Below are 15077 nucleotides of genomic sequence, written 5' to 3'. Positions count from 1 at the left end.
TGCCCAGTCAGTTGTTTCACAATCTGAATGATTCCCATTAAAACATGACATCATTTTATTGTTTTGGATAGAGTGGGGAAAGATTAAAGCAGGGGTAGGCAACCTCAGCACTCCAGCTATGGTGAAACTACAAATCCCATTATGCTTCTGCCTCTGGGTGTCATTGAATTCAATGGCACCGCTTCCACGCGCCATTCCCCCCCGCCTGCAGTGCGATCGAACGCGTAGCAAAACTTTGCCTGCGTTCCGTTCCACTGCAAATGCAAAAAATAGAGCAAGCTATTTAGCCTGCGTTCCATTACACTGCAAACGCAAAAAATAGAGCAAGCTATTCCTTTCTGGCCTCATGTGCTTGCTAGGTGAACACATATTCTAGGGTGGCAAACAGGATTGTCACTCTAGAATGGGTGACAATCTTAGGTCTATGGCCAATAGCAGATACTGTTCACAGGTCATGGGGACATAGCGAGCCTTAGGAATCAATTGAAGAAATGTCACCAGCACACCAAAAATCCTTTCAGGATAACCATGTGTTCATTTAATGTAAAAACTTTTTACTGGACATGGTTCTTATTAAATGAACACATGGTTATCCTGAAAGGATTTTTGGTGTGCTGGTGACATTTCATCAGTTGATTCCTGTAACCAGCGGTGCCATCCGCAGTCACTGCAACCACCCTCCTCTGTCATTGGGGCATCCAATAAGGAGTGCAACAAGTTTCTTTCTATATAGCGAGCCTTAGGCCTCATTCACATGGGCTGTTAGTGCCAACATGTGGCAAGAATCTGCGATCTTTGGGGATGGTTGTACACAGCGGTGGACGCTCAGCCTATACACATCAATGACAGACTGACTGGAACAGCGGATATCAACTGTTGTTTGCATGTATCTGCACATCCAACGGTTACCTCCAGTTAGGGAAAGACACTTTACCTGATGAGGGGACCCTGTGCTGTTCTGAAACGTTGCAATTTCACATCTTGTTAGAACATCAATACAGACGATATTTTGAAGCAAAAAGGTGTACAGACAAAATATCTTCTACTAGTATGTTGTGGCTCCCTCCATTAGTTGTCCCAGCACCCAACAAAAAGGGGTATGGCGTGGGAAGGAGATATCACCACAAGATATCTGACCCTGGACACAAATATGGTCTGTCCCATCTGCAGGTGCTCATTGGATGTGCGGATATATGTGAGCAGCGGTGGACAGCCTCGGCTCCTGTCATCTTGCCACAGGCCGAACAGCTTCACCCGTCCGAAACCACCTGTGATCCCAGCCGCAGTTATCCACAGATTGTTGCCGCATACTGTGTGAATGAGACCTGAAGCTTGCTATGTCCCCAAGATCTGTTGGCAGCATCTATTGTTGGCCATAGACATGAGATTGTTACCCATTCTCAGGGCCGGATTTACTCAATGCGCCAATGCCAATTCCACAATGCGATTTACTCTCCCTGCTGCCCCAAGGCCAGGTTCCACAATCACTTTTTTTATTTGTTTTATTTATTCTTTTACTTCTTAAAATTGTTATCTTGTCATCTTTTACTTTTTATATATTTTTTTGAATTTTTTATCTTATTATTTTTTATAATTGTTTTTATTTTTTGTCTTTATTTTTTAATGTAATTATTATTACTTATTATTTTATTAATTATTATTTAGGACGGACAGCCTGCAGTCTAATTATAAGTGATTTTGGTGACATCGCCAAGATCACTTGTAAAGAAACAAGTCGTTTCCCCCGCTGTACATTTAGCCCTGCTTGTGCAAAGCTAAATGTAGAAAAGACATTACCGCCCGGAACTCCATGTCCATGTGAGACTTCAAACCTGTGCCTTCACGGACATATCCCTGCTGATGGTCTCCATGTGTACAAGCATCTTAGAGTACACATAGTTGTCCATAGTTGTCACAGTCTTGTATATGGACATTGCTTACCTCAAGCAAACACATGTATCTGTTGCACACAATAAACACAGTGCTGACATTTACTCATGTGAGATAACCATTCAATTTCTGTAGTTATATCCTGACTGTATACAATGTGCACTAGACACTGTATTGTGTGAAAGCTAAACTTGCCTGCATGCCCATTGTGTATAGTAATAATGGGCACTTCACAGCGGAGCCGAAAATTGTTTCAGCAGCTGAACTAAACAGGCACAGGCAGAGAAAAACTGAGCAACACAATGTTCAGCTTATTAAACTTTAATCAAAGCCTGCAACCTGTTTAGGTGTACATTATTAATTAATTATTCATGTCCAGAGATTGGACCTATTTAACCCCTTTTGGATAAAATACACATAGACATGGGGTGACAATCAGTCCATTCTGCAGTTTTTCCCTGGGATTGGAAACACTCATATATCTATGGGCAGCTGAAAGACTTGGGCCGGCAGATCTTAGCCAATCAGATGAAAAGTTATAAGGCCGGCTTTGTTAACTTATGTAACAAGATGTGTTCAATGTACCTCTGCTATCTGTCTAGATCAGCGTTTCTAAACCTTTCTTCAGCCACGGCACCCTTTAAAAGTATGAAAAATCTCAACACACCCGAGTTTAAAATGTAAAAAAAAAAACCATAAATGTAAAAAAGTTTGACCCCTCTAAAACCCATACCAGACCCTTATCCAAGATCCAAGGGTGTGGTATGGATTTTAGGGCGGAACCCATTCAAAAACCAAAAAATCCCAAGGCAGTCCCCCCTTCAAATCAGGAGCCCCCATTTCACACCAGAAGCCCCCCTTTACATTAGTAACCCCCTTGTTTAACATCAGCGTTCTCCCTGCTCACACTAGGAGTCTCCCCTTTACATCAGAAGCCCCCTTTACATTAGTACCCCACTCCTTTAACATCAGAGTCCTCCCCGCTCACGCTAGTAGCCCCCTTTACATCAGAGAGAGGCTCCAGGGACCAGTGTAAGAGCAAGCAGGCTCCACAGTTCGTTGGTATAACTTTTTTTAGCCCCACTGCAAGGGCTAATCAACGTTTTCCCCCTGGGGCTCTTCTTTAAAGTGAAAGGAAAAAACACATTTTGGATAATCACCAGAACAGGAACAGATAGAAATGTTCCAATGGGGACACCAATTCTGGTGACCCTCCTGCTGACCACCAGGGATTTTCAAACAGGAAGTGAAGGGAAATTCCCACAATGGGACACAGATGGCAAAAAAAAGCTGACAGGGGATATAACTCTCCCTTACTTTTTCCAAAACTACAAAAAAAAAAAAGTTTGGCTTGCAGAAAACCTGCACAGATCCATAAATGGGGAAGCTAGCATTGCTTGCATTGATGTGAGCTGAGTATTTTAGACTTTGCATGCTGCATACCTGTTTCCAGGTCAGTGACATGTCTAACTCAGCACTGGTAGCTCTCATATCTCTATCCTCAGAGCTCACCAGGTGCTATTTGAGATCAGGCTGACGGATGAAGACGACCCATGCAAATCCCTGTCTCCCGTATGTCCGGTGACAGATCGGCTAGCAGGGAGAGTTATGACACGTCTCTCCGTCCTCCTCCTGTCTTTCCGCTCTCCTCCTGCAGGTGGCGCTGTCCCGGCTCCTTTATATCAGGCGCTCCCAGGGATGGTGACGTTGCAGAGTGGGCGGGCAGTGCAGGTGCTGATCTTTGCGGGGCTGCGGCAGGTGCGGTGCAGGCTCATTGATCGGTGCGGACTGTGTGCGGAGAGGATCGTGTTATACCGGGCGGACCTGACACTACGGTGAGTGCGGACCGCTTCTGGGTGGCTCATCCGGGCATGGTGACACTAGTAGTCCTCCAGCAGGTGCAAATCCTCCGCTGACTTTTATATTCATACAAGGGGCGCTAAGACCGCATATCCGGCCTGCTGTTCTGTGTCACCATCTGAACTTGTAATGAGTACTGTCAATGATCTCAGACTTCTCGGGTCACTCTGATCTGCCAAGTTGGCCATTTACTTACTAGTAGATTGAAAGCCATGGGGGCTGCGATGGCTTGGAGTGATTAGTGACTTTATCTCTAATTCTGCATTGATCTCTGTATACACTCTGGTGGATCAATTGCAGATCCCTATGTTTACCTCCTGTCTACAGCTCTATGTACACTCTGGGTGGATCACCGGCAGATCCCTATGCTTACCCCTGTCTTCAGCTCTATGTACACTCTGGGTGGATCACTGGGAGATCCCTATGCTTACCCCTGTCTACAGCTCTATATACACTCTGGGTGGATCCTGGGAGATCCCTATGCACACCTGTCTGCAGCTCTGACATTGGAAACTGAAACACTGTAGTCTTTAGAAATGTACCAATTCTTTAATAAGATAACAAGTTTAGTAACTTTTCAGTATAATGTATCTTGTCTTCTCTATTGAAGCCCTGTATGTATGTATGTAACTAATGTGAGCCCATCATGGAACAAGTATGTGAAGGTTTGCATGGGATCAGCAGGACAGGAAACCTAATAATTTCTATCCTATGATCTAGAAAATTAATTGCTGTCTCTCCTTATAAGCTGCCATGTGCTGCAGGTTGCTGATTTCACAGCCACCAATATATTATTGCCTGATGAGTGTCCCACTAATATCTGCAAAGAGACAAGGGGCGGGCTATGGGGCCCTTGTGGCCCTTTTCTTCTTCCCATATTCCTATCCCTGTCCTATGTAGAGGTGTGCAGTCATGGCTGATCACTTCCTTATCCAGTTCTAGCCAGCCTGGCCTTTTCTTAGGACAGGTAACCCGATCGTCTGTCTCATGCACCTGCTATCTCTACTATCGGCAGTGTAATGGCAAGCAGTCCATTCTAAAGGGGAATGTGAAGGTTTCTGTACCAAGAGAGACATGACAGATGTAGAATCTCATCATTGTATGCTCTGTATATTTTCTATAGTGATCACTCTTGTGCTGTTTGGTCAGTCTTACATGTACACAATAATGCCAAACGGAATATTTAAGTATCTGTTTGTAATCTTACCTGTGGACTGATTGCTATCTACTTTTGCTGTCTACATTTCTTCTCTTCCTTGTTTTCAGTGTAACTTCTGTCTCTGTGCAATGAATACCAAAAACTTGGTGACCCTAAACTCCTAAACACATTCAAGTACCTCCACTATTAACAGAAATGTATCTTATTTATCACTCGGCTGTAGACCCTCAAATCATCTCTGAATGGGTACTGACACTGTCCTTCCTTCTGGAGCTTGGCTACGTTTGCTCCCCATGGTCCCTGTGTGTGGTGTAAAGTAGCCACCAAACCAAGATCACTCCTGTGATAGTCTACAAGCTCACATTTGGTTTACTAATTTGTTTTTTTTTTCCAAAATACATTTTTATTGAAGTTTTTACAAAGAAAAAAACAAATAAATTGTATACATTAACAAACAAAAACGTACATACAGCACATAAACCATGGCCTCATAAATTAAATAACATGTCCGGGCCTTGTAGCATAGAAGGCACTCGTGGTATAGGCACCTATGAATCCCTGAGCTAGGTACATTGTAAAGACCACCACCGTGCTTAAGCAATGACCAGCACCCCGCTGTTGGGGGCAGGCCAGTACAGAGGGCAGGCAACCAGGAAACAAGTGAACAGAAATGACCAAGGCATTATACAAGCAACAGTTACTACAGACAAACCTGAAGAAGAAAGTGAGGGTAAAGCAGAGGCGGGGGACAGAGGAACATGAAAGGGAGGGGAGGCAAGAAAGGTGGGGGGAGAGGTCGGAGATGTCCATACACCGTTTGGTTTACTAATTTGTATTGGGATTGTAGTCTATCACGGGAGTGAGCTTGGAGCGGTGACTACTTTACAACACACACAGAGACCATGGGGAGCAAAAGTAGTCACCCTCCAGAAGGAAGGACAGTGTTGGCATGTTTTAGAGATGATTTGAGGATCTACAGCTGAGTGATACACAAATAAGATACATTGTTAATAGTTCAGGTACTAGAATGTATTTTTTAACAATTAGTGTCCCTCTCAGCTGGCCATACATTGCTTGACTTTCGGTTAGGTCGTGCTGACTTGGTTGACATTCATGCTGTGTACAGCCCTGTTGGCACCCCTCTGTTCAAGTCACTTTCTCCCCACCCCAATTGACTTTTGTCAAAAGTGCCAGACTGAAGATTGTTGGTAAAGCGGTTACTGCAGCCACTGTTCGGGTATTCTGGCATCTGCCGGTGCTGGCTTCTAAAAGTGCTACTGAAGCAAAAACTTTTTCACTTTTGGCTAGAGTGAAGAGGTCCTAGAATCCCTTACAGGTTGTGGTCTCTCCACCTGTTATCTCCGTTTGTCTTGGTGACCTTTGTTGCAGAGTTTTGACATGTCAGCAGAGTTAGAGTCCCCATTGGAAGATTTCCCCTCTAGTCACCTAGTGACAACTGTGGGATTTCCCTTATTTTTGTGACCTCATCCTGTTGTGGCTTTGGGACAGTAAATAAGGGGAAATCTCACCAATGGGCACAGATGGCCAAAAACCGACAGGTGTTATAACCATCACCTATGCTATTAACCCCAAAACGTGCTACTGGGAGGATTGTTCAAGTTAAAGGAGAACTTTGAGGTGAGTGAAAATCGCTCATCCTCATAGTTCGAGCCGACGTGTGACAAACTGTCACATGTTGGCTCAAAAGATCAGGAAGTGAGCGAACGCATACCGTCGCTCACTTCTCGATCATCTCCCCGCAGGGATTCCCCCCCCCCCCTCCCCACTCCGATCGTCCAGCGCTGAGTGGTGGAACGGACAGGTGAGGGGGGCAGGTACAGCCGGCTCTGCCTCTATATAGGCAGAGCTAGCGGTCACTCACGCAGCTGGGTGGGTCTCTACAGTAATGTTGGGATCCATCCCAGCTGCGGCGTCTCAGTATCCCGCGATTTGTAGCTCACTATATACTGAGCTTTGGGTCACAGGATGATGCTAGTTTGTCCTCCCGTGACCCTGAGGAGAACTATGGGGAAAAACACTTACCCCATAGTTCTCTAAGTCTTAAAGTGGGTAACAATTTGAAGAGAACCTCTATGGAGGCTGACATTGCTGACCACCCCTAGCGAGAGCAGTAAATCCCTGGTTGTCGTGCTGATCTGATGGCGTCAGTAATCCAGAATAGGTATAGCGATATGCCTTGACTTTGACTTCCTATTCTGGGTCAGAGACTGGATTCATGTGGACAAATATGGCATTCAGGTGCCGCTCTGTCCAATCCAGGAGACAGCAGGATTTGTATAGGAACCAGCTCCACTGACAACAACTAGAGAAACTCAAATTGGATGCCAGTTATCTTTAAGGAGCATTAGCGACCTGACTCCCGGGTTCATTTTAAATTAGGAGTAGGCAACCTTGGCTCTCCAGCTGTTGAACTACAAGTCCCATGAGGAATTGCAAGACTGATTGCCACTTGCATGACTCTGAGACAAGCATGATGGGGATTTGCAGTTTCACCGCAGCTGGAATGCCTAGGTTGCCTACCCCTGTTTTTAAATTGTGTTACTTTGGGCACAAATGTAAAGGAGACTGACATAAAGACCACACACCAGAGTGCATACAAGGTACATATACAGTCATTATTTAAATACATTAGCTGTAAAGTATTTCTTGGCTTTAAAGGTTTTGAACTGAAATGCAATTTTGTCGCAGTATGTGTAAACCCAACCACTAACATCTAATATAAGCTTCAATGTGTTCATGTCGTTTTAGCGGTCCTTGTGATGTCACTACCTGTTGTAGGGTGACAACACTGTCTTTCTCTCCCTTGTGCTCCTGCATTGTCTCCTTGCCACATGGGTTTAAGATTGAGGCTACAAGTGGCCTTTTCAACACCTCACGCCGGCATTACTCACTGTTGTCCCCAACGGGGAACCCACCCCGAGACCCCATGCAGCCGTCTGTGGCGTGCATGTCGACAGGAAGTCTCTGCAGGAGATCAGCAGCAATGGGTGGGAAGTCAAATTGCACATTATAGTTAGAAAAAAAGGCAATTGTTTATGATGCCCAATGTTTTAGCAAACTAAACCTCATTCAGTTATGGTTTATATCCTGATGCCTGATAAAAGGCTTTCATCTGCTCAGGGGCTTGGCAGTTAGCATCTGCAACACGCAACACTGGTGGTCCTCTGCTTACATCCAGGCAAGGACACTATCTGCAAGAAGTTTGCACGTTCTCCCTAAGCTTGTATGTGTTCCCTCCGGGTAGACATGCTGGAAGGTTAATTAGTGTGTGTGTGCTGCTGAATCGGCCTTTGTAATGTGTCTTTTACTACTCTGCACACTCGTTGGGTCTCTTCATTCTCCCAGCTGAGTTGCAAAGGAGGGAAAAGCAGATTTAAAAAAATGGGATCTTGTAGTTTTGCGGGTTATTTGTTTTAACTTTATCATACAGAATGTGAAGGTTTGCGTCTACTTGTATGCTTTTGCACAGCTGCATTAAACGTCTGACTTTTGCTGTGGATTTTGTGGCGCTGTACCTTTCTGGCGTGGCTGTTTTCTGTGATCTCCCTTGCGGCAGTACACCATAGAGTTAATGCGTACATTGTAGAGATGACGAATGCTGCAGGAATGAGGGCAGCAATTATAAGAAGAGTATTTTGTGGTCACTGGGGTGTGACACATTTGTCTGGCTTACAGGTTGTTGTGTTTCTGCATTGTTTCTGCATTGTTTCTGCCTGTTAGTCCCCCGTTGAAGGTTTCCCCATATATGGTTTCCACATTAGGAAACCTACATGGCCACTTACCTTTTTTATTGGTGTATGTAACCATATTTCTGTTTGTGTACCCTCACCTACCTACAATATTTTATGTGGGGGGTGGGGTTTTTTTTTTTTTTTTAATGCTCTGATTTCTTGTAATTGCCTGGAGATGTCACTTTGCTCTCTGGGACTTTTTAAGGGTGTGTCTAGGCTTGACATTGATTATTAATAGAATGATGACTGACATCTCTACAGGAAAATAAATCTGGCCATACACTGTAATATTTTCTTTCGATCTGTGGGCTGAGCGAAGAACATATTAGATTCCTCGGTCGCTTACGAGCATTGACCCTGGAATCTCCTGCTGTCCTGTTGGAGATGGAGTTGGAGAGAGATGCCAGCCGAAAGGGTGCAGACAGCACCACCCACTATGTGAATTTCTTCCAGTTCATCAAGAACCAGTCTAAAGGTGGCCATACACTGTACAACCATCGCAAGACCTTAGTCTTGCGATGGTTGTACAGGGATTAAAAAAAACTTACGATCTGCCTATCTTGGACAGGCAGATCGCACTCTCGATCATTGCAAGCAGTGTGAACGGAGACGTGCGACCGTTTCTACTGTACGGTCGCATGTCTTCCGTCGAACCAGCATGTTCGAAAACCAGCCGGGAATCGTACGATTCTCGGCTGGTTAGAACGGTGCTCGGAAGACAAATGCCGAACGGGCCGGTGTGCGCGCACTGCCCGTTCAGCATTGCAGTCATCGGAAGCCCGCCCCTCAGGGGCGGGCTTGCGATGATCGAGAGTGCGATCTGCCTGGTCAAGATAGGCAGATCGTACATTTTTTAATCCCTGTACAACCATCGCAAGACTAAGGTCTTGCGATGGTTGTAGAGTGTATGGCCAAGCGGGAATAAGAAAAGTTATTTTTATTCATAGTATAGGAAAGTCAGTCGCATATCGTCTAGTATGCATTTTTTTGTATTCTGTAGTGCAATCGCTGAACAGGTTAAAATCTTATCAACTTGTGTCACAATGTGAAATGTTTTATACATTGGTGACTCCATTTACAAGCTTGTAAAAGGGTCTCAGATCTTGATCATAATGCTTGGTTTAGTCCATGGACCACCTCGACCTTTTGAGCATTGTATGTGGGTGATTTTGTGCCATCTGCATAGAAAATATCTAAAATCAATAACAAATATATATTGCAGCTTACCAGTCCCAAGACGTGGCGCCTATATTGGGGTTGTGTGTGGGGTTTTTTTTTCCCCTCCCCTCTCGGGTTTAGTACATTTATGCAAGTACAGAAAAATACTAGTTGTCCTTAACTTCTGTGCACTGGACTGTCAGCTTTCCTAACTTTATTCTGTGGTGCACAAAATGCCTCCTATGTAATGAAGATGAGGGGGAGGTGTTTGTAGTGCAAATCTCAACAGCCTAGAGCAGTGGTGGCGAACCTTGGCACTCCAGCTGTTTTGGAACTTCAAATCCCATGAGGCATTGCAAGGCTCTGACAGCCACAGACATAACTCCCAGAGGCAGATGCATGTTGGGATTTGTATTTCTGGCACAGCTGGAGTGCCAAGGTTCACCACCACTGGCCTAAAGTGACAATGCTACTCCTTCATAGAGTACAGTGTATGAGTGGTCATAGGATGGGAAATGTGTTACTGGCCAGATGACCAGCTGAAAGTAATGGGTTATAAGCCTGTATAAAGGAAGCTAATACAGCCACTGTGTGTTCTTTACAGCACAAGTAGGCAACCGCCTGTGGCTCAGTCTTGCAGTGTCTCATGGGGATTTGTGGTTTCAGAACAGCTGGAAGGCCGGAGTTTGCCTACTCCCTGCATTAAAGTGTCTACTTTTGAGGAACTCCCACTATGTGTCCCCACCACATAGCTAAAAATTGAACAGTGCTATACATGGTAACTACTGGCACTTTTTAGTGTTCGAATAGATGGCAGGTAAGAGACTGGCATAAAGCTGGGTTAATACAGATCACATTTGGCCTCCAGGAATCATCCGCCGTTCAATCTGTGGGTGGCCCTATGCCTTCAACAGAAGGTAATTTTAATAATGTTGAGGGGATATGCTGTAAAATTGTTGGCCAATCAGCTGCAAGCGCTGGTCAGGTGTTCTCACAGCGGTGGGCACCCCCCAGACAGAACGTATTGAGTCCTGCAGTTTCCAGAAGTGTATCTAGAAAAAATAATCTGCAATTTTTAAATAAATATAAATAAAATAGGCGTTATGCCAATTTGGCTGCAAAAAGTGGAAATCTTATAAGTAGCCCGGGTGGCAACCAGCTGCTCACAGGCTCATGGAGAAAAATTGATGGGGGCAGGTTAAAAAAAAAAGTAAAGCAAATGTTAAATTAAATATTATCAGAGTTCAACCTCCACCCTAAGCTGTCATGCTGGAGAGAACAGGTTGCAAAGGATGAGTGCATTACATATTGTCCTGGCCTCACTTTACCTCTTTCTTTAGACTTATATGTATATAGTTTGTCCTTATAGTCCTTACCCTTCAGTTGTAGTCTGCACCAACATGCAGGTGTGAGGATATGTCAATATTGGGCCAGCCTCTGACTTGTATTGGAATCTGAATTGGAATAGTAAGTGATTGTTGGCCTCGCCCTACTTCTGCTGGCAGTGCATTATGCAAGCCTGTGCTGGTCCTGTTTTTTTTTTAACTCCTGCAATCAACTTGCCGGAACAACAGTTTGCAGAGTTTTGCCTTTGTATCGTGTTGGCTTGTGCTGCCTGAGATTAATATTTACCACTTATTCCTCCGCAGGTTTAGAAGATGGACTCTCGGTTTAAAAGGGGCCAGTGGTCCTCCCAGTCTCTCAGAGTGACGGCGAAGGAGTTGTCTCTTGTAAAGCCGAAGAATTCTGCTATCATGGAGCGATTTTCCAGGTAAGCCAATCTTCTGCAGAATATCTGCCGATACTTCCTCTGAACTGTGTTTTACTACACGGAGCAAATAGTAGCTTAGTAAACAGGAATACATTGTCAGGGCAACAAAGTTATTAGATCTTGTACACACTGGAAAATCTAACTTTTGTGTATGCAGATCCATGTATTTTAGTTGTCTGTTTGCAGGTGCTGTTTTCTAGTCCCGAGTTTTGATTATCTCGCCGATAAGGAGGGTTCACTTGTTGTAGTACTGGGAGACGTGCAGAATCCTGCCCAGACCACTCCTGGGATGATTAGTCAGAATCTGATGATTACATTTGTTAACCCTTTTCTGTTTACTGAGGCACACCTGTTTGTAGTGTGTGAAATAGTTATCTGGTTATAAAATGGATAATGTAATCAATTTGGCTGATTGCTCTTTTTTTTTTGCCCCTCCATTACTTCTCATTGGCTTTGGGCATGATTTGCACAATTGGCTTTTTCTCCAATAGATGTTGGACAAGTTGCGTGTGTGTGTCCCCCGATGCCAATGTGTCTGGTCCAAACAGGGTAGCAACCGGGAGGATTAGAAAATCCTTTCAAGATGCATTTTCCCCCCCCCCCCCACCAAAAAAATATACACACCAACACAAATGCTTGAGCAGTTAGGTGATGCCTACGTGTCTAACCTTCATCCTGTGGTCTGCTTAATGCATCCTGTAAATGGGGTAGTTTGTAAGTTTAAAGGTACTTGCATTCATTCCAAAGGTTGTCAACCTACAAGGCTGCAGTTGAGGACCTCTGTACATCACCAAAGAGCCGTATAAAATGTGCACTATAAGTAATGCTAGCAAGTACTGAATGTAGACATACAAGAGAAAATGTTGGCTAAAGGCTGTGAACATGCTACAAGTTTGGCTGGTGACTGAAGAGCTGCTGCAGAAGACATTGAGACTGGGAACATGCTACATGAGCCTAGTAGAGATCACCGCTATTAGTCATTTATAAAGCCGTGCTCCCGCTACAGACAACTGGGGTCCAAAGGCTGCGTGTAAAGTACCAAAGGGCTGTATATTGGGCACAGGGCTCTAGCTGCTTGGTACTTGTTGTGCAGACCCACGAATAGCAACACCTGGTGCATGTCTGCAGTCTGAGCTTTACCTCTATGTCCAGTCTGGCAACCTTCTGTAGCGTTCTAAATATACTGAATGTGTGTGTGGGTTTTTTTTTTTTTTTGCATCATTCATTATTCATAGGTAGAAGTATACAAAACACAGTTGGGCTTCAACTCTCCAAAGAAGCAATAGGTGTCTTTGCTACGGCCTACTGCTCCTCCTTTTGTGTCAGGTTCTGTAAATCCTAATACCTTTTGCGCAGACTTTTTTTTTTTTTCTTTACCCCACCCTCTTTATTTCACTTCTTTGAACGGTTTGGCTTGTTTCCAAGGGTCCAACCATCTAATGTGTGAGGGCCCATTCACACCACATGCTGATCATCTCCAGACCAGATTGTTTCCAGACCCAAAATGTATCCCTATGCTAGTTCTGGCCTCTGTTCACACCAGCGCAGTCCGTTCCAGACTAGAAAAATACTGCATGACTCATTTTGTCTGGAATGCACTGGAACTGCAGGCAGGCTCACACCACTTTTCTGGACCGGGAAGTGGTGTGAACCTGCCTTGAAGGGCTGGACAAATCCCGGGAACTAGGTATCCAGTGCACCTTAATGTATAGCCGGTGCCTAATGTTTTCTCTAGTTGTCAATGGAGCTGGCTCCTGAATCCCCATATTAACTTGTCCACCCTTGGTGTGAAAGCACATTTTGGATATGGGTTAAAAGATCCATCCTATTTCATCCTATATCTCAGCTTCGTGTACCCTGCAGGTTAACCTATTTGGTGTACTGTAAAGCAAATCTATGGCTTGATGGGGTTTTTTTTTTTTTTTTTGCAGGGCAAACTAGCAGTTCACTTTAAAGGATTAGTTAGGGCTCCACATTTTCTACCCTAATGCATCCTAGGAAGCCTGTAAAACAACTGCCAGTAAATATTTTAATTCCTCTCTATGCAAATATACTGAACTTTTTAATTTTTTACTGCCGCCAGATCCAAAGTGCTGCTTTCCTGATCTTCTGGGAAGGGAGCGTGCAACCTGATCAGGCTTTATAAGTAGGCTGGACCTGTGCTGTCAGTCACTTGCTGGGGAGCAGCTGTACACCCTATGAATAACTAAATGTGCCGAGCTACAACAATGAGCAATTCAAAAAACAATCGGTGACTTAAACAAATGTCAGTGAATAAAAAAAAATAGATCAGCTGTGAAATCTCTGGAAATGTCCATAATACAGGAATAGGGATGAATATTTCTTGTTCCTTCATCAAGTGCACCACACCAGATCTAGGGGTGCTCACCTTATTGATGGACCCCAACAAAAGGTCAAATCAGGCAATTCCCAGCTGGGTTCACACCATTTTCCGGAGTATGTGTTCCAAGTGCTGCACTGGTTTTATTACACAGGATTCTATAGGCACAAAAATCCCTAGTACCCCCGAAACTGGTAAATGGTTTACACTGCCATCTTGCCTACCAAATCTAACACTGATCTACACAATTCTTTAGTGCACAGCTAGGCAGGTAACATGAGTTCAGCAGTAAAACGGAGGCGTAACTAGAAAATTAAGGGCTCTGGTGCTATAAACCATGAAGGCCCCCCCCCCACTTCCATGGGAAGGAGCTGTGGGCAGTTAGCCTACTGGGAGCTGAGGTGGTTAACGGGGCCCTGTCCTGTGCAGGTACCCCCCAAGTGGTGGGACTACCTGAGTCGCAGCTGCGACTGGGCTCTGGTGTTCCACCACTTGGAGGGGCGCTTGTGAACAACCTAGGTGCCGACATTGCTACCTGGGACTACAGATCCCAGTAGGCAGATGCTCCAACTCTTTACCATGGTTAAAATGGGGGCAATATAAGAGTATAGTGTGTGTCATACACACAGTTTTATATTTATAGGTGGAGAGGTTGGGGGTGTACCTTTCACCTTGTGTGTTGGGGAAATGTAGTTCTCCCCATATGCAATATGTGTCTGTGACTGTTCTAAAGGTATATGGCCAGTTTAAGAATTTTACCCAAGCTGTGCACTTTTAATAACCTTGGATTACATTGTACATTAGGCTGCTATTATGTCATTTAATCTGAGTAGATGAGCTCATTCACACTGCGGTGCCATAGCTGTAATGCATTGCCTACAGCTATATGATTTAATGTAGCAGTATTAATATATATGTAATGTAAATGGGTAAGCCCTATTAGTCCAGTAGAGAAGATGTATAAAAAAACAACGGAGTATTGAAGAGAGGTTAACTCTCAAAAGCTTGTCTTTTATATATTTTGTTAGTCCAATAAGAAAGGTATCATTGCATACTACAATACTCAGTTTTGTGTGTGTGTGTGTGTATATATATTATATATATATATATATACACAAATTTTATTTATTTCTCTGTGTTTCTGTG

General features: G+C 44.2%; 1 protein-coding gene across 1 annotated transcript in view; it reads left to right on the top strand.

Annotated features, from left to right (window-relative positions):
- Positions 1 to 3674: 3674 nt before the first annotated feature.
- LIMA1 (LIM domain and actin binding 1) overlaps positions 3675 to 15077 on the top strand; it is a 61064-nt gene continuing 49661 nt past the window's right edge. The window contains exons 1-2 of the mRNA XM_018560139.1: positions 3675 to 3705; positions 11457 to 11590. Coding sequence (XP_018415641.1) covers positions 11478 to 11590 — 113 coding nt within the window. The 5' untranslated portion in view covers positions 3675 to 3705; positions 11457 to 11477. The remainder of the gene's footprint in view (positions 3706 to 11456; positions 11591 to 15077) is intronic.

This window comes from Nanorana parkeri, unplaced genomic scaffold (assembly GCF_000935625.1).
Source record: "Nanorana parkeri isolate BGI_ZX_2015 unplaced genomic scaffold, ASM93562v1 scaffold434, whole genome shotgun sequence".
NCBI lineage: Eukaryota > Metazoa > Chordata > Amphibia > Anura > Dicroglossidae > Nanorana > Nanorana parkeri.
This window is presented reverse-complemented; position numbering and strand designations above follow the sequence as displayed.